Here is a 20,835-nt window from a genome sequence, read left to right on the forward strand (position 1 = left end):
TTCCCCTGCGGTCAGTGACTGCTGCTGACTGATGCCTCAGGGTCCGCTGGACTCCTCATCAACCTGTCAGTCCCACGCTTCCGGACCCGTGCCTGAATCGATAGCAAGAAATGACGTGCAGCGGTTTTTCTCAGGCTGCAGCAGCCTGTGGAAAGGCTGTCCATCGCTCTCCACGGCTGCCCCATGTAATGAGGCAAATCTGCACTGACAGCCCCCCGGGGAGTCGCTTTCAATTAGGCAAAAGCCTCCAAGGATGCATGTTACCATCCCCACCCCTTTGGGAGGTGGCCAGCGGTCCATGACCTACAGCGGTGTTACACATTTTAACATCAACACCTATAGAAACAGTCACTGAACAGGGAAAGGGAACTTAGCCAACAGGGAATTACAGACGAAAAGTGGAGAAAATGTCTGCGTGGATGTTCCATGCTACTGAGATGGTGACACGCAATGCCTCTGACCAGATACGGACACACTCCCCTGGCAGAACACTTCATGTAGACCCACCACCAGCACACCAGTGTCAGGAGTATCTCTACTGTTGTCTTGTGCTGCTAGTAGCCAAGAGAGATTAAAAGCACACATCACAACACAGCCTTGGAGTCAGGAGGTGGTGAATCACAGAAGCCACACTAGTCGACTGAACAGTGGCGAGTAAGCGGTCTGCTACTGGCTGTAATTATACAGCAGGCCCTAAACAACCAGAATCAGCAGGCAGGTGCTGTAGCTCCAGCTGCACACTGTATGCAAAATGTTGCATGACCCCAACTCAACAGGCAGCATTTCCAGTCCTTACCCACCAATTATCAGCACACTGTGAATTTTAATAATTCTTCAAAAGCCCAGGGGTGAGCACGCCGGTAGAATGAACTCAGATGCAAAGGTTTGCGGCACACTGGGAAAGTGTCTGGGATGTGTAGCAGCTGAATCTTTCCAGAATGCTACCCGGACCATCTGGGGGAATTTACCTCATTAACAGCCACGTAGTAGCGTGGCTGCCGGAAGTGAGGAGCATTGTCATTGCGATCCCTCACAATGATGCGCACCTCGTGGAGAATCACTGTGCCAATCAGCTCATTGGTGCACTGGACCTGCACCACGATGGTCTGGATGTAGGAAGGAGGCTAATAGGCAGGAAACAGATGGCAGTTAGTTTGCAACAAGATGGTCAGAAGGTTTTCCTCAGTTCATTCTCATTAAGGAGTTCATCTGGGATGTGGACTCTGAACCAAACATGCAACCCTGAAACTCTGCTTAATTTAAAAAATTAAAAAAAAGCAATTACAGAGAGCCAGATCATTTGAGTAACTTACATCCCGATCCAAGACTCTACCAGTACTGTTAAGGTAAAGACGTTGCTGGACTGGGTCTAGGATCACCCAGTTGTTGGAGTTGTCTCGCAGGGATAACGCGATGGTTCTGTCCGGGTCCTCTGTCTGCCCATTGATCTGCATGTTTTCCACCAGAAGAGTACCTGGGTCAATTACAAACAGAAGTTTCCTCATTTTACACTCAGTATGAGTGCTGCATTCAGTCCTCTATATGCCCTCTTGTGTATTTCTCCTGTTTGAGTCTTTTGTGGAATTCCTCATCGTCTCCTGTGGCTTGCAAGTCCCCCACGTAATTATTTAGATATCAATGTCATATTCAACCAAATTAAGTGTACCAAACCATTTTAAAAAGGACCCGTTTAATTACAGTGCGCTGCCAATTTTTTGCTGCTGATGTTTTTTCCTCCACTGTTTCTGAGATGAAAGGTTCAGTAATTGAACACATATGAGGGAAATCATCTTGCTTTTTTCAAGCAAGCTGTGCCAAATGATTCTGCATCAGAGTGAATATTCCTTCTGGAATGTGTGAATAATGTATTATCTCAGTGGATGTAAACCTTAAATAAAAAAACAAAAGGAATCAAGCATCTCCTGGCAAATGTGCCCCTGTCTGTTGTGTTGCTGCCATAATAACTGTTTCATGCTGACTACATCGAAATGTGCTGGCTCCACAGTTTCACAGTTGTTTTTCTGTATTAAAATGTGCCAAACGGAAACACAATCACCATCCCTTACGCACATGCCTGCACACCTACGCACACACACAAAACAAGGAAGCAAGTCCAGATTGTTTGATATGGTCTTTGGCACTCGTTTTGTAGAACATTACAATGTAAGCGCAAGAAGCTCATTGCATCCAAGCCAATTTCATGAGCCACACTAGTCTACCATTCACTGATTAATTCACTGTTATACAGAACACATAACAAACAATTTAGTTAGGTTTTCTACCACTAACATTACTAGCATAAACCTTTTACACTGATTTCTTAAGTGGGTTTGGCATGACAACATTTTGTTTAAGGGTGTTTAAGGGTGCCTAGAAAAGCCAGCTGTACTTGAAGAGAGTTGTGACTTCCTCAAGACCACGTTTGCAAAACGCTTGCAACTGAGTGGTTAAGCATACTGTGACTGGGACTGAATGCACTGAATTCGTGTGCGTGGTATCAAACATCTGGCTGCCATTCGTGCCAACACACTTCTCAGCACCTTATGACTCTTGAGACATCTCCAGAAATTAAAGCCCCACAACTCACAAGAAAAAAAAAAAAACCCAAAAAAACCACACGGACAAGAAAAGCACATAATGCATAAAAATGCTTATTTTTTTAATATCTACACATATGTACATTGTGGTCTTATATGGCAATAGCCACGCGTATTTTTCTTTGACAGTTATCGCTGTGGCGCTGCGTGGCACATTACTGCCTAACATAGGAGCGTATTACTCGTGGTTACCGCATATGGGAAATATTGGGCAGTGACGCTAATAAGGTAGGAGGAACTCGGGTAACGTGGGACACCTAAACTCAAGTGTGTTTACTCCCCGCTTTAACGATATAGTCAACAGGACTTTTATTATAGGTTTAGCATGGACGCCTTACGATTGAAATCACATGACTTCATGCAGGCGATGTCACAGAAAGGGGCAGGGCATATCTCAATCGGAAGCCACACCCCCGGGATAACGCACCGCGGTCAGTGACGTACGATCTGTCCTAAATAAGACAATAGAGATATTCAAAACTGTATTGAAGTACACAGTTCCCAGAGAAACAGAACTGTGTACTTCATCGCAATTGTGAACATCTCCATATCTCTTACTACAGTACACTGCAGTTACTGGAATCTTCTCATTGTTATCAAATTATGTTTGTGATATATTCAAGCAACACACGTGCTTGAAAAGACACAACAATGCTTGATTTTTAATACAGTTAAAGTGTTGAAATGTGCTATTTGTATAATTTTTTTCAAACATTTTGTTGTTCTACTTTATTATATTTTTAACAATGTGGGACAGTATACTTTGGGTAATTTGGTACAGTCATTTAAGTTCTTTAAATTGGGGAATTTTTAATTTAGAAACTTCCTAAGGCTGCATAATTGTTCAGTCACATCATATGATTTTTATAACCCTGCTTTGCTGGAGTATAAAATGATAAACTAAAGAGATTTAGCATATGTCCTGCAGTTGTCAGACTGTCTGTCCCTGTCTGTTGAAATTGATTGTCTGGTTAGTGACCAAGCTATTTTAAATGGTACTTAGCTAAATGTAGTGACCCAGGTAACCAGCACAATCACTTAGCTCTCTAGCCACATTAGCTTGCCTATTAGCCCACAAGTGTTAACTACTTGGTCTACTGGCAGTAGACAATGCACTGTACACACATACACACATTCTCTCTCTCTCTCTCTCTCTCTCTCTCTCTCTCTCTCTCTCTCTCTCTCTCTCTCTCTCTCTGTCTCCCCCCGCCACACACACTATTTACACATGAGTCATTAGCTAAAATAAGAAAATATGACATGATTAACCCAATTAAATGTATTAGCTTACAGAATACAATGGCACCATAGTGTCAGGAAAAGAGAGGGCATCAGAAAGAATGAGAGAGAGAGAGAGAGAGAGAGAGAGAGAGAGAGAGAGAGAGAGAAATGAGAGAAGCAGGAAGAAGCTGAATCAGACTAGTATGAAGGAAGCTACAGCTGAGTCCAGAAAGCTGGTGGAGGAAGGAAGTATCCCTCATCTTCGTGTTTTGGCCATGGCTCAGAACGTTCAAACCTTCAACGGAGATTCAGCGGCACGGGGGACGGCAATCACACAACGGGGAGAAAACTATTTATCTCCCAAGAAGATGAAAATGAGCTTCCAGAGGTTACAAAGACACTTGGGAAAAGGGGGATTATCCCAAGATATCCAGAACCTTACTTTCCAGTTCGCACAAAAAAGCAGGAATATAGGGCTTTTCAGAAACAGAGCAAAAAGCTGGCTGTGTCTGGTTTCAGGCGTTCCTGAAACTCAGGTTCAGAACTACCTGGTAGTTATGAAGTGGTTCTCTGACTAAGACTTTGGGCTTAAAAAATGCACCCATATTTGTAACTGTGATGAGATAGACCTGCACAACAACTTTGCCTCAAGGGTGGTTGCTGAGGTTGGGTGGGGGGCATGTTTCGTGGTCATTACAGGTGAGAAGGCAGAGACCACCATCTGCCTTGCCTGTTTTAATGCTGCCGGTGGGTATGGAACCGCAAGGATCATATTCAGGGCAAAGGGATGAAGGTAGAGTGGCTCCTGGGTGTCTACTAAATGCCCTGGTGAAAATGTCTGAAAAAGGGTGGATGGGGGAAGCAACATGTGTGCAACATGAGCCATGTCCACGTGTTCTGCTTGACGGACACAGCTCCCACATAGCATGGAGCTTTTAAACCTAATGAAGGACAATAATATAATTGGTCTTACATCACATGCCTCACCCTACTGGAAGCCAGCAGCCAGGGCACTCTTTAAGAGCCTGAAGCATTACTGGAGGCTAGAGGGTGGGGCCATCACTGGGGAGAACAGGGGGAAAGGCTAGACAGAAACTTGTTTTTGGCTGTCTTTTCAATGGCCTGGAGCAAGGCAGTGACCCTTTTGAATGCCATGGCTGTCTTTCAGGGCAGTGGGCTCTACCCATTGAACACAGCTCACATCAGAGAGACCTCCTAGTGCACGCCAGCCCATCACCCCCCTCAGCGCCTCTCCCCACCTCCGTACCGAGGCCAAACCCATACATGGCCCTCTTCACCAGCGTCATTATCGGTGCCCACTGGCAGGGCTCCAGAATTCTGCACCACCTCTGGCACTCGGGGTTGAGGTGGAGGCAGCAATGCAAGGGCAACAGGTCAGCAGCAGTCTTGTCTAACATCTTGGTCAAGGTGTCAGTCCAAGAAAAAACAACCACCATCAGGAAAAGATCAACTGTTCCGTCCATGAACTTCACAGGCAATGACATTTTTCCTGCATTCAGGGAGATGGGCCAACGGCAAATCTCAAGAAAAAGGAGTCATATGTGTCATCTGCCAGCACACATATGGGGACAGAGATGTAGTGAAGGCAGATTACAATGCATCCCTCTGATGTAACTTTGACCTGGTCAGTGTGGGCTTTCTCTCGGCCTTCTCTCGCCCCCAGGCCACAGACAGGACCTGATACAAGGTGTGAAGGACCTACTGAAACAAAACTGCGAGGGGAGACAACCACTCCAACTTTTCTTTTTCTAAACTAAGTCAATAACCACTTGCTATGCAGCTAGAAAGACTCAAATCTCACCTTAGTTTATTTACATTTTTTCTTCTTTCTTTGTTTATTAGTTTACTAATTTCTTATCGTTTGTTTGCATTTGCCAGAATTTGCTCATCACAGCTTTCATCAAACAAACTCATTGTGCTGCTGGAAAAGAATCCAAACTCTTGCTTTGGAAAAGCCTACATATGACTCTCCAGCTGAGCCAGCTCTGAAGTTCCAATCCCTCATCCAAGAACCCTGGTCACTGGCCTTCATTGCGTGTGCACTGTCAAACCAGCAATGCTGGGGAAACTTACACTCTCTCTCACTGCCATCCGAGCAGTTTGATGGAAGACTGACACTCTCTTTTAGTGTGCCACCCTGACGGCTTGAAGGAAGATGGACAATCTCTCTCTCTGTGCCACCCAGACAGTTCTACATGGTCGAGCGCCAGAAAGTCATCGGAACAGGCTATTCACTTTTTATGTTATCATTTGGTATCAATAGTAAATGTATTATTTATACATCACATTAGATCAGTTAAATCTTTCCTCTCCTCTGCGATAAAGCCTCCTCAGTCCTATAATGAGTTCTCCCTCTGAACTGTTTTTCCTTTTTCTCCTGATTCCTCTGTTATAGTTTGGTCATGCTTTAATCACGAATTTCGTTGGATTAATAAGTTTCCTTTGTTGGCCTTGTTTGGTTGATGAGTAGATTGCCTGGCTGGTCATCCCCACAAGTTGCTTAAACAGTTCTCTCTTCCTTTATTTCTTTTTCTTTTTGTTATATGCCTAGTTAGCTACCTTCATCCAGCACAAAGCATTTGTGTTCATTTTTTCTTGGTTGTAATGTCATGATTGTTATTATGGTGATTCTAGTGAACTGTGTTTCCTATCTCTGCTTGTTCAATAAACATACCTTGGCTTTTACGTTTGTGAGCAAAGAGTGATATTATAATGTTTAGTAGGCAAAAAATAATCACATATCGAATCAGCAACTTTCATGAGTTAAGACTGAATTATTAAATATAAAAAAATTAATTAAAATGAATTGTAGCATTTTTAACATTTTAATAAAGTGTCTGAGACAGTCCCAAAGGCACTGAAGAGTGGATTTCCTGTAAGATCTGGTGTCATGAAACATGTGCAGAAGATAATGGCATGATGGATGACAACAGGACTATCACCGGCAGATTTCTGTTCCCTGCAAAATTTTAACAGAGTGGGAAATTTAAATGAATAAACACACAAATAATTGTTACTTCCTGTTGATTGAATTTTAGTTGATTTTTTAAGAATGTTATATAATTTTAATGGAATGTTTTAAATTTATTTAAACGAGTCAACACTGTAGATCCATTAATCCTGATTAGAGATAAAAAGTATTTTACCTGACAGTTTCTTTATTTAGTTATTTCTTTATGAAAAAAAAAATGATTTTTTATATGTTTAAATGAACAAAATTTCTGCAAACTATATAAATTTTATTATTCAGATTTTTTTTGCTTTTTAAAAATTGGTGATGTTGAGCTTGGTCTGTGTAAAATAAGGTGATTTAGGTTTTGTATAAGCCTAATACCATTATCCCAGATTATAGAGTTACTTGTCCCAGACTGTAAAATTCATGCAGATTTTTTTTCTTTTGGCACTAAGAACACTAACAGGTGTGGCATCTCTCTTCTGGGTACGATATCTACAGTCTTTCTTCTGTTGCTTTTAGAGAGCATCTTAGGGTTTGTGGAAAATTATAATGTGATGATCTAACATGTTAGACAGATATCAAAATTCAAAATGACAAAAAAATGTCCCAGATTACCTGAATTCACACTACGTCAGCAGATAATATTTCATACAAAATTCAATTCGCACAGGACTTGGTGCCTTCCATTTTGCCTTATCTGTCATTTGACTTCATTGCAGGTTTTCACACAACACGAATGAACCATTTCATGTGGATTCCATGGGCCTTGCTTGGCTGCCTTGCTAAAATAGACATTTTCTGTGCCATGCTCTTGGAAACCAAACTGTGGTGGCCCTAATAAAATACTGAATAACTGTTATGTTGACATTAATGCATTAAAGTAAGTACCGTTATTTCTGTAGAGAATAAAGAGAGGCTACTGAAATGCCTCGATGCAAAGATAAGCTCCCTGAAAGCAATAAGCCTTTACACAGGACAATAGTTTATATTATAATCTATATGGCTATGTAATAGTTTATGTAAATGTAACTAAATGAAATGTAAATAGCATACTAATTGGCTTACATAAATAAAATATTTGAATGCTGAAAAAAATCATTTAATTCTCCATTTCAACTTTAAACAAAGCAAATAAGAACAAGGTGCTTAAAATTCGAAGAGAAGCAAACAAAAAAGCCCTGAGGAGAGAGGTCAAAGACCAGAGGAGAGAGGTCAAGGCTTTACAAACACAGAATCAGAAGCTTAAACCCTTAAACTTGTAAACTGTAACAAGGTATTTGATCTTAGCCATGTTTCTGTCTTCTGTATCGCAAAAGTTTTTTAATTGGTTTTTGATTATAAGACTAATGTGATTTTTTTTCCCCAGTTGGACATTATTAGCAGATTTAAGGAGCTATTTCTTTGTCAGTGTGTTACCTAACATGTCAGCCTGCCACAGTGCCTAAACCTTCCACTCAGGTACATTCTCAGTGGGCTATGGGAGAACCAGTTATTTAGATATTATTAAAACATTACTTTGATAATTTTATATCATTGCATTGAGAAATGTGAGGAATGTAGACAAGTATTAGAATGGTCTCATTAGGGGTTTCTTACAATTTTCACATATAACCATTGCTACACTGTTATAAAGATTATCTAACTTGTTTATGTATTAATATGTAAACTAATGTATCTGAAACACTACATTCCTTTTTGCACTTCTGCAGTTCAGTAACTGGAGATGTCCTCACATGACTTACATCTCTCAGGCTGAAAGGTACAAAACACTGAATATTAGCAGACAGACATTCTGGGCATGTGGCAGACGGGGTGTTTCTTGGCCAGCTATGATTAAAAATCGTGCAGTGTCTGTTTTTGGAAGGAGACCTTCCTGTGCTCTTTATATTCACTATATTTATTTATATTTCACTAGTTTGGGTTTTGGGTTTGTCAGATATATTAATGGTTCTTTATGCACAATTAGAATTTATATATTTATTACTACTTTCATTTTCCAATATCATGCAGAATCGATTTCCCTGCATACCAAAGGAAATTTTTTAGGACATCAGTAAGTGACAAACTGAATGATGAGCACAATCTTCTATTAAGGTAGTCATTTTATTACATTATTACTCACCAGACATAGTGCTCATAATTACAATCTGCAAATTATTCAGCCTGCTTGAGTTTCACACGGTAATATTCTTTGTTGTAAATTCACATCTGTTTGAACATTGTATGGGTAAGTCAATGACTGACTCATGTTTATTTTAAATATGTCTTTTGAAATGTATTTGGATTAATGTAGATTTAAATGTATGATATAAATATTATTATTGTACTTAAGGCAATAGAAGAAGGGAATGCACACTGCAAAATGACAGAAACTCCAAAAAACAAGAAAAAAATAAGGACATACAAATTCATCAAGGCATTCATCACTGATATATAATAATGATATGATTTAGAAATAAAATTAGCTACTGGATCTTAATGACACACTTCATAAGATCAATTATTTTAATGTTTTGTTTACCTTGTTTCTCTTCTTCTCTTTGTTTACTCCAGGATCCATATTTCATGACATATATTTATATATTTTTTCATTTTGTTCTTTTTTCTGAAATGGTTATTTATTAAGAGTAGTTTTGTAGTAATTCTACAGAAGCTACACAATAGTCCTGTGCATGTTGTATTTTGGTGGTGTAGGTATCCTGCAGGATTCCTGGTTGATCCCACAGGAAAATGATCATTCCTGTGGAACCCTAAAGATAACATGCAGGAACTTCATTGATGAAGGTGTACAGCAAAATTCCTGCAGGTTTTTGGGGGTTTTGGAGCCTATCAGCAACTGTCTTGACGGTTAAATAACACAGCTTTGCTATACAGATTGGAATGAGACTGAATAAAGAAAGGATATTCAACACAATGTCATTCATTTGATTACCAAATGCTACTTTCTAGCAAACCAAACTGTAGCACGGGCTTCATCCATAGCATTCTTTGCTTAAGCTGTTGAAAAGTTGTGAGGATTCATTCAAACATTTCCTCATTGTGGAATACCATGACCTTCCAGCTCAGGGCACCTGCTCCCAGCGTCTCAAACAGCTGGACGGTCTTGCTGAACCCATGGCCTTCCCACCCTGAGCCCAGGCGGGGAATACCCAGCAGCTGGCACGTAGCAGGCCAAGTCTCAGCAAGCTGCTCCTGCACCTGGCTTTGGTGCCCACGCGACTTCACATCCTCTCTATTCTGCTCACTTCTCCTTTCATTTGCCCGTACAATCCCTGAGCAGCTACTGTGCCACCAGCCCTGTTCTCACCAAGGCCTCCCGTACTGCAGTGGCCTTTAGAGTACACCAGCAAGACTCTGTACACAACCAGCATTTGATAACAGGAAGAAGGGCTTCCCTCCAAAAGAGGAAAGATCTGGAGTGTCTGATTTGGTTAAAAACTGTAATCTTTTACCTTAGTTTGCATCATAGTTTCAGTGGTATGGTACATTTGAGAGTCATTCAGCCTGATCCATTTCATTACCAGGATTTAGGAAAATGTGAGTGCGCTGCGCAGTGCATGTAATTTCCTAAACAGGATGAGAGAGAGCCCTATCATTTACATTACTGGCTGGCCAACAATCTGACCCTCACATCATGTTTACACTGTACATTCCCAATGTGCTGGATGCAAGATGACAATGGGAACCATAAGGGATGAAATCAGTTGTCTCAGTAGTAATTTGTCATAGCAGTATGGCTAATCGGAGAAGTTTCCGGGGCATCAGAGGTTTAAACTCTCCAGAGGAGTCACTCAAATCGGTGAGAAAGGGTTATCAGATGTTTATGGCCAATCAGGAGGTTTGGCTCAGGAAAGGGGAGATAATAGTGGAACCAAAGGTACTGGCCGTTAAAAGAGCTTTGACCAAAGACCTTGGCAGGGTTTCCATTTCAGGCTGTGACACTTGGCCATTTGGTGGATGTTTTTATTCTTCAGCTCTTGTACCATGAATCTGGAAAATGACATCAATTTACCATGACTCCACTTGGCATGCCTGTGACTTTTTTGTTTTAACTGTGGTATACATAGTAAGGAACTGGAGAACACATTTTTTGAAAGTGTAGATTTCTGGCAGGAGAAAATTGAACAAATCCATAAAAGAAACATAAAAGACACAAGAACAAAAGAGTCCTAGTCTTTAAGTCCTAGCTGCATGGTCAAGCAAGTAAATAAGAACACTATATATATATATATATAAACACACACACACACACACACACACAGTGTACCCAAAGCTGAAAGAGGATTAGCCATTGTCTAAATGTCTGAATATTATTTGTGCAATCCATTTCCTGTATTCAGAGTACACTTCAGTGTGGAACGGTGCATGTGCCTTACATTTACTAACTTCCTTTGTGGCTGTAACAGAGGAGTCTCAGTCTACTTAATTCTCCAGGAGAGTCAGATCACTAAATGCTGACGTGTGTGACCCATTATTATTACTCCAACCTATATCTACAAACATGGCAACTACATGGGATATACAATTTTGTGGCAAACACACAAAAACTGGAATGCTGCCATGACCCTTTATTTGTCATAGTGTGTCCCAACTTGTTATAAGCACCCAGGATAGATGTTTTTTTTAACAAAAGCCTAAATCAAAGAGCATCTTTCAGTTTCATACTGACCGCCAGAATAAATAATCCAGGAGATCTCAGCACATATCTGCTGTAAAAGGACTTCCTCCATCTTTATGACTAGGAAGCGGATTTCCTAAAAATTCTGTTTCTTTAGTAAAGGGAAGGATGCAGAGCTGTTTTCTGGTCTCTGGTCCAGCTTTTGTGTGGAGGAGGCAGGAGGACGTATTGAATAGCCTTGACCCTAGAGAAGTATACCAGATGATTGATGCAGTGGTTGCCTGGATGCATATAGATTGTCCAAACATGAGAGGGAGTGCTCTGTCTGAATGGAGGATCGACTCAAAGCAAAGCGTCAAATGGTTGCAAACAATAGGTAAAAATACAATATACAAAAATGCAATCCCAATCAACACAAACCAAGGAAACTATTTCTTAACATACCCTTAACAGTACTTAACAGTTCATAGGCAAGAACATGTAATAATTGATTAATTCTAGTTAAATAATTCAGAATGCCACACTATCGGTCATGCTGTCAGTTCAGGTGAGCTCTTCTCATAACTAAAGCCAGTGGATGGATCTACTGGTCCATGTACACCAGAGTTCATTAATAATGAGTACGAGTCTTCCATGAGTACGAGAAGCTCAGCATGGCTCTGTAGTGCTAGGTGCTTTGGCCTGCTTGCTGTCTGCCCTCGCACTGATCCAGGCAGGGAATATGCATCACTTTAAATCAGCCAGAGAACCATCTGGAATCCAAGGCGAAAAAATGTCGCCGAAACCATGAGTGACAGAATCAGATCCATTTTCTTAAGACTGATGTTAGACAATAAGATGACGCTCTTTCAGGGTTTATCACAGTGCAGACAAGAGGGATGAGAGAATGTTCAAAATCCATTCAGAAATGGTTGGACCAATGAGCCAAACCTTGAAGCAGTGTTTAAAACGAAGGACTAGATTCTCTTTGGTCCTTGTCCTCAACGAGGCAGTTTTAAGCCACCTCTAGGGGCTTCGGCTGGCCGGGTTTCCCAGTGTAGCTACCTGTCTCTGAGCAGAGGGAAGCTGAGGGATAGCTTTGGCATGGGGCCTTATAGCACAGTGTGGATAAACCCAGGATCAGCCAGGCTGGGAATATGAAATCATGCTTGCTGTCACTGAGCTTGAAGGGCCACACACATGTCCCCAGCTGTGGACTTGGACTCGCTTCACACCGCATGCAGGGCCAGAAGAGAAAACCCTGAAAGAAGTCAAACCACAGCCATGCTGCAATCCAGAACTCCAGTCCAATGAATGGAATTGTTTGGAGTGTGCTGAGAAAATGTGACCTATATAGTAGCCGTATGCAGGACTTCACAAAGATGAAAGCTGGTCTCTAATTTGCACTTGGATCAGGCTCTTTGTGATGCACTCACTCTTTTAACTAACCAAATGTCACAAATGTAGTTTTGGTGTGAAGACAGTTTGGGCGGTGCTGTGCATCTAATTGAATGCATCGAGAAGGATCAGAGAACTAGCAACTAGCATTTAATGAGATCTGAGAGAACAGCGCAGGCTGATGAAGGCCAAATGAGTTGGAAGAACTGTATCAAGGAAATCTGATAATGAAGGCAGGTTTGCTCTGCTCTGCTCTGTCCAGCTTCAAGAGTCCTTCAGAACCTCCAGGCACTGTCTAATTAGCTCAAGGTCTGCACTCATAGCCTTCATGTCATTTCTACAGATCAATAGCTGACCGTGTTCCTCCAAATATCACAAGTGATTGTCACTCGAGCTCACGTTGCTAATTAACCATCAAGCTCATCTCTTCATCACCTTCATCTGTTTCAATGTGAACACTCAAGTGGACCTTCCCACTGACCTGGCCAGCTTCTGAAACTCCTCACTATGTCAGTGAAGGGGATACTTCACCATGGCCTGACATTCAATTTATTCTGCAAATGGTGCTGATCTCCATCCTCGAATCAATCAGTGCACACTATTCCATCCTGCATACCTGATGCCGCACTGCACCACAGGGGTTTAGACACAAAAGAGCATTCCACCGTCCAAGAATGGCAAGGTACTGTAGCAAGGTACTGATATAATAATAACCATTATGTCATGGTCCCTGGTGCGCCACGCTACTAAGGAGGGGTGAGAGGGAGAGAGAAATGAGATTTGATCCTACAGTCTTTTATGGGGTCCCATCTTCCAGTGACACTTTATAGCCCTGGCCAATTGATATGAAATAGTTCCTTTTTAATAAAAGCTCGTGTAGTAGCGTAACCCTGGTGATTTTCTGGGAAGCTGTTGCACAACTGTGTGAATCTGAAACCTAAGGAATGAGACAAAATGGCAAGATAGATGCAAAGTGCTCTCATGTTAAAGATAGATGGTGATGCAATCAAGTAAACAAACCAGCCATCTAAGGTTTTGTTTAAACCTTCTTGTGCTGAAGGTAAAAGTAAACATGGACTAAGCAGTTTGATGGGATAAGATTCTAAACTTATCAGTTCATGACCATGATTTTGAAAAATGATTCCAACATTTTTTACTGAAATGTAGGCATGAGAAAAAAAGTTAAGTACTGTAAATTAGAATAGAATTAGATCTGTACTATGAAATTCAAATACAAGCGCATCAGAAAAATAAATAAATAAATAAAAAACACAGAATATCACTTTAAATATGATAATGGTAATCTAAAGAATAGGTTTACTCCATAGTCATATTAGCTGTGGATCATATAATGTCTTACAACATCTAAATGGAAAGGAACACCCCCCTAACTTTGGGCAGTCTCAGAAGAGCACACAGAAAAACAATCTTTTCAAAGGATTTTCCCACTGCTTTTATATAGAGTGGCTTTCATGTAAAATCCATTATTATTATTATTATTATTATTATTAACTGATGCACACTGATCTAGCACAAACCACAAAACAGAGCCAACACTAATTTCCTGCTTATACAATTTATTCTCACCTGCCACTATAGAGGTCAGAGGCCACCATCATGACTTAATACTCTATGTGTGCTGAATGTTATGAACTATTGATTTTTTCCCCAAAAATATTTAGATAAATTGAAAATATCCTCCTATGAATTTTACCTGTGAATACGTATGTCAGCAATGCTTATAATTTAATCTATTTGCAGTATGACGGAGCTTTAACCTTATGAACCTTCTAAATTAGATGCGAACGGTAGCATCGGCTTCATTAAATAAACAGTGATAGATCTGGGAAGCTTTATCTTCTCAGTCTGTATTAAAGAGCACAGTCACCTCTCTGCTTCAGTGCAGAATTATCAACACTCTGTAATCGGTGGTTTCTCACCCAGATGTAGCAGGAAACCTCTGTGAGATATAATGTCCCTCCAGGGAAATGATTAATGCACCAGGAACATGAGGGTGTTTCTCAATGTCTCCAACAGAAAGAGGACATCCTTTGTGTCTCGATAACTCCAACAGAGAGAGGACATCCTCTGTGTCTCGATGTCTCCAACAGAGGGAGGACATCCTCTTCATGATGCCGTTACTAAGCATGGCAGGCGCCACGTTCTGTTGTTGTCAAACTTATTTTCATTAGTGGCAATCACACTCATGCCCCAACATATGTAAGCGCACATCTAACACTTGTGTTTGTCAGAACTGACCTAAAAACTACATTTGAAACCTTTATCTGAAAAGGTCTCAACTTTTTAAGTTCCCTCATTTATGTGATAGGCAGTGATCACTAACGGAGGGAAGAAATAAAAAGGTAGATGAGGAAACTTAACATTATTGATAATATTCATGATTTATGAACGATGACAAATCTGCATCACATAGATTAGGAGATAATAAACTTGGGTGAATCTGAAGTTGTAAATTCACAAGCCTCAGTGCTTCATCCACTCAAACGAAACTCAACACAATGGAGCCTGAAATAAAAGTCTATTTAATGAGAAAAGAATTTCTTAAATCCTTCCATCTTACAGCCTCACTTAACTTTGACAAAGACAAGTCGTTTTCCTCGATCTTTCCAGGCAAATACAACCTTTCTCTAACTTCTGCATAAAATCCCAAAGCCAAAGAATTAATCACTTTACTACTACTGGTTTAAATGCAAACAAAGCCGAGAACAGTGTCTATCCTGAAGTCGTAATAACTGTCTTCAGAGTCAACAAGATCCTGACTAAAATGCACACAGGTGTGACAGACATCAAACATTAATGACACATAACACTCAATATATCGTACAGTGCAAATGAAGGATAGTTAAGTGCCAGCTAGAATGAAAACACATTTCTTCATATACAGCTGCAGGCAGGACTCACAAGGGCTAAGACTATGTGTTCTGGCTCTGGAATACAGAACTTTGATGACAGATTACAGTGGGATGAGCTGTTCAGAGGGAAGCACTGCTCACAGCATGCTTGTCAACGTCACCTCCCACAAGCCTGGATGTCAAGTTACCCTGGGGTTTTGGCTCGGGGTCTAAACCACTGCCCACCAAATCACCAAGAGCACCACGAATTTTAATAATATAGTATGGAGTTCATTTAAATAATAAAGTCTCAACTTACACAAGGGTTCACTATACACATCTGCAATAGTGTTAATTTTTTTAATTAAAAACCTAATTTTGCCATATTGTATTTGGGGCCACAATAAAAAAAAATTAAATTGGTTTTATAACTTGTCAGAAACTGGACTTTGTTTCAGACTTGTGGGTGCACACAGCATCTCCAGCGACCAACCGTCTGTCCTGTGACTGATGGGATCAGTTCTACCTGACAGCAGCAGCAAAAAGTTCACTGATGAGACCCAGTTACACCCAAAACATTGAGACCATTTTATACTGTTTAATATTCACTGAGTCATGACCTAAATAAATGACTCCTTAAACTCTCCTGATTTGCTTACCAAGTTAATTACACACATTTATAACAAATTATTAACTGTATAAACAATTGACCATGTCCTTCAGGAGACATTCCTGGAGTATATTAGAGACCTGTGCTGTGTTCAGGTCTCACTGGGAGATTGAGGCTATCAAAACCCTTTTAGGGTGCATTTACAGCTTGGCTAGTGCTAAAGGCTAGACCCCCCATCATACCTGTCAAAAGGTTCACTAATGTTCAAAGACAATTACAGAGCTAGCCCAAATAGTCCACATCAAACGGAGAGAGAGAGAGAGAGAGAGAGAGAGAGAGAGAGAGAGAGAGAGAGAGAGAGAGAGAGTGTGTGTGTGTGTGTGTGTGTGTGTGTGTGTGTGTGCATGTGTGTGCGTGTGTGTTTGTGTGCATGCTTGTGTATGTGTGTGTGTGTGTGTGTGAGTGTGTGTGTGTGTGTGTGTGTGTGTGTGTGCATGTGTGTGCATGCTTGTGTATGTGTGTGTGTGTGTGAGTGTGTGTGTGTGTGTGTGTGTGTGCATGTGTGTGCGTGTGTGTGTGTGTGTGTGTGTGCATGTGTGTTTGTGTGCATGTTTGTGTATGTGTGTGTGTGTATGTGTGTGTGTGTGTGAGTGTGTGTGTGTGTGTGTGTGTGTGTGTGCATGTGTGTGTGTGTGTATGTGTGTGTGTGTGTGTGTGTGCATGTGTGTGCATGCTTGTGTATGTGTGTGTGTGTGTGAGTGTGTGTATGTGTGCGTGTGCGTGTGCGTGTTTGTAACACACAAAGAGAAAGATCCATTACACATAGAGAGCCCCCTGACTGTGGAGGCACACTGAACACCATCTGTGATGTGGCACTCCAGTCCTGTGAGGTGCACTGTGGGAGGCCTAAAATGGCACTGACTTCAATTCACATTTGCCATAACAGGAACTTTTGTCATTAGAGTAATTTTTTTTGTTGTTTGTTTTTTTTTTTTGCTTTCATAAATTCTATGTACTACACAAATCTTATCCATTCTTTAATCAGCCATAAATTTGAGTTATAACACTGAAAGATATTTTTTTTTAAATTGCTTTCTACATTCCCATGCCTTCTACAAAAAAAAAATCCTAGAAAATAAATATGATGTTGAACAGTCCCAAACTTCTTTTCAAAGACATCCTATCTGCTTTTAAAATATTTAAACTCTCATACTATCAACCATGTTGACGCATTAACACTAGCAAACTGAAGTGTTTTCTTTGTCAAATTCATGGAAAAAAAGGGGATGGATGCCTACCATTGGGGCTCTCTTCATCTATGGCGACTATGGTGGCTGGTGGACCAGCTCTAGAGAGCTTGCATTCTGTAAGGCAAAAAGAAAAAGACATTAAATGTCATCAGCCTCAAACAACAGCATACAACTCATGCTAAAGAGGACGGGAGACATTTCAATTTCAGCTGGGGTTAAGGTGCCCATTATGTCCGGCTGTGGCAAGACTAGCACATAAATATAGGATCTACAGTATGAGTACTATATTCAGCACCACGGACAGGGGCAGGAACACGTGGCGTGGGTCTTTTCCCAAAATGACATTCTATGTGCTTTAAGGCCATTACGGTAGGGGCAGGCAGGGGCCGATCGAGTGGTGCTCTCAGAGCAGATGAAAGGATGCCAGAGATGAAGAGGAAAAAAAGGTTAACATACTTACCCTCATACTGCCAGTCTGTGGTCAGAAACAGTGTTATCAGCAAGGAAGGAGAGAGAGAGAGATAAACTAACATTTTTATGTGCATAGATGCATACTGTGAATAGACATAGAGGTAGAGTTTGGACACTGGTACCTTCCTGTACTGAGCAATAGTCTTCAGCTTCAGTTACAGTTCATTTGTACTCAAGTCTTATTTATTTATTGGAAACTTAACGTTCAAAGCCATGTGGGTTTGCTGATAAGATTGGCATTTAATGGATTGATTTAAACCTGACTGTGACAGTATTAGCAATAGCACTATTAGCACCATTGATACTCACACAGAAAGATGTAGGTGGACAGACAAATAAACTCTGTCAAGCTTGGAATCAGCAGAATTGTCAATACACCTTCACTCTTGTCATCAGACAAGCAACTTATTCAGTGATTAGCAGCGTTTGCCTAAAACGCTTCAGACTTGCACAGAGCATTTAGTGCGGATGCTGCATTTGCTAGATTTAGAAGTGAGTGCAGCGGGACTCGGACAGCGCTGCACTCAGTGCTTGAGTGAATGATTTGATTAACGTCCTCCTTCCTGGCTGGCAAGGGGGATCTGTGCTTGTTCATGCTTTCATTTGCAGCCTGGAGCAGCTCTCTGTTCCTCTTTTGCTCTCCCTTCCTCCAATGCTTCCTGCCCCAAAAATCAACGGCTAGTTATGCGAAGAATGACAGCAGCATGTAAATCACCCCCAAATCGACACCATGAATTTCTCAGCAACACACAACGGTGGTTAGAAAGAAAACTTTCGTTCAGCAGGAACTCCGGACTGTGTGAAATGTCCCGCTCTGCGTATTAATCATTCTGTTACAGGTGTTCCAACATTACATTTAAAGTCAAGGATGAGCAGTTTTCTGTTTGCGCCAGGACACAACCCCACGTCTGTTCATTACGCTGCATCTGGTCAGCGTATTCCAATGCCAGGATGTCCGTCCACACTTCGTATGTCTCCAAAACCTCCCTTTGGTCTGGTGCTCATGAATTAGAGATTAATCGCATATAGGTCATGTTACATGACATCAGACGCACCGTCACACTACACCCAAGCTGAGTGAGCCTCATAGCAACTGGGCCACTGATCACAGGCCATTTCAACAAGCAGCCCAAAGACTGGCTATCTCTCCTTTTAAAGATTTACAACAGCAAGTCCCTTCACCCCTTTATGGTCATACAACATGACGAATGCCTGTAAAAGTTATTTGATTGGATAGTCCAAACCTGATTTAATTATACTTAGAAATGCATATGATTTCACAGCAATATGTACACAATCAGCGCACATGCAGACATGCAGTTTTGTGTTAATCGAAGTCTGTTAGACTTTTTTGAATTCATAAGTCACATTTCATAGTTAAGGACTGCGGATTATTTTAGAAGATACAGTACAGTCCATGGACAAGCCCAAATAGAATCAAAATGCCCTCTAAAGGATTAAAAATATCCAGTCTGCACTGGAGAGATGCGAATTGAGGGTGCCAAGCTACAAGTACGGGGCTGCTTTGCCAAACAGAGTCACAGTGTCACTGTAAGGCATTAGACAGAGCATCCTTAGACAAGACTATCAAACTATCAATGGACTCAACAGCTCAAACTCCATATTTGGGAATGTCACCAGTTCTGTGGTGCCATCTGGACTGCTTCTCAGAGTTCAGGATGGCTAGTCTGTGTGGAACACACTTCTCCGTGCTTAGACAGGAGGCAACGCAAGTAGTCATTTGAAGAAATTCCACACTCATCAATTACCAAACCCACAGCCCATGCCTCAGTCTCCACTCAGCCATCAACTAGACTGTGGGCCATATACTGACTCTGGGGACCAGTGCTGTGTAGCTAGTAAAGGCTGCTTGATACTGACACTCAAATATGGCTTGGTTTTAAATTGTTATTTGGAAGACTGGCAGGCTGCCTAGGGATTGTGCTATATAACCATTTTAATAATGTATTGTTGATTTATATATCAGGTTATTTATTTACATTTATTTCTAAATGACGAGCTGTAATTTTTCATAAAAATCAAGCCAAAGTCCTTTAGCAAGATTAAATGACTTTTTTAGAAAATCCATCATGCCATTTAAATACCATAATTGCACTGAAAGAATAATGAAACATTAAAGAATAGCAAAATTACCCTGGGTTGCATAAACACTGCATGGGCAGAAATATATACACATATATACATATATTAGCACACAGGACATTTAATAATCTCTCATTATGGGTCTGTATCTGAAGGGTAAATAAACAAGTTTGGGCTAAATCCTGGTTATTCACCTCATTTAACCTCAAACTTGGCCCTCTGAGTAGATTAATCTCAGACCTACATACAGAAACCACAATTCCTTGAAAGATGTCAGAAGTCAAATATCAAACACTTCCAGAATCACTGTTTGATTTAATTATAACTACTGAACAGGACAGGAGAACCTCAATGATCATTATAAGGTGGATTATGGGATATGACATCATCAGAGTACATGGGACTCCTACCATATCTGTTTTTCTTCAAGCAGTCAATAATAACCAAATAATCAATTGACTGATAAGTAATGTTTCATAGATTTGTCAGAATAGTGAATAACAAAATGGAACATTGCAAGCTGGTCCACACACACACACACACACACACACATACACACTGTCTTGAGCTCTGTCCTGGGACATACTTATGTCAGGCAAGGTCAAAGTTCTCCATGGCCACCTCTCAGTGGAGATGAACATGACTGTGTGAAACCGTTTTGAATAATCTGCTGATTCTGACCTTCATGCCTTCACGTTTCCTTCAGCTCTTATGGCCCTTATGTGGTCCTCTTATCACCCTTATATCGCCCTTATAAAA

At 40.9% G+C, this 20,835-nt stretch overlaps 1 protein-coding gene across 12 annotated transcripts in view; it reads right to left on the reverse strand.

The window, feature by feature from the left end:
• Window positions 1-20,835, reverse strand: part of pcdh15b (protocadherin-related 15b) — a 115,232-nt gene that overhangs the window by 85,024 nt on the left and 9,373 nt on the right. For 6 of the 12 annotated variants that reach the window (XM_081697168.1, XM_035533817.2, XM_081697162.1 and 3 more), the window contains 4 exons: window positions 17,963-17,977; window positions 17,551-17,616; window positions 1,314-1,474; window positions 969-1,124 (listed from right to left, as the gene is read on the reverse strand). In XM_081697168.1, coding sequence (XP_081553294.1) covers window positions 969-1,124; window positions 1,314-1,474; window positions 17,551-17,616; window positions 17,963-17,977 — 398 coding nt within the window. The remainder of the gene's footprint in view (window positions 1-968; window positions 1,125-1,313; window positions 1,475-17,550; window positions 17,617-17,962; window positions 17,978-20,835) is intronic. The other 6 variants (XM_081697165.1, XM_081697167.1, XM_081697166.1 and 3 more) reach the window with 3 other exon arrangements.

This window comes from Electrophorus electricus, chromosome 15 (assembly GCF_041902795.1).
Source record: "Electrophorus electricus isolate QZ-2024a chromosome 15, ASM4190279v1, whole genome shotgun sequence".
In the NCBI taxonomy this organism is placed as follows: Eukaryota; Metazoa; Chordata; class Actinopteri; order Gymnotiformes; family Gymnotidae; genus Electrophorus; species Electrophorus electricus.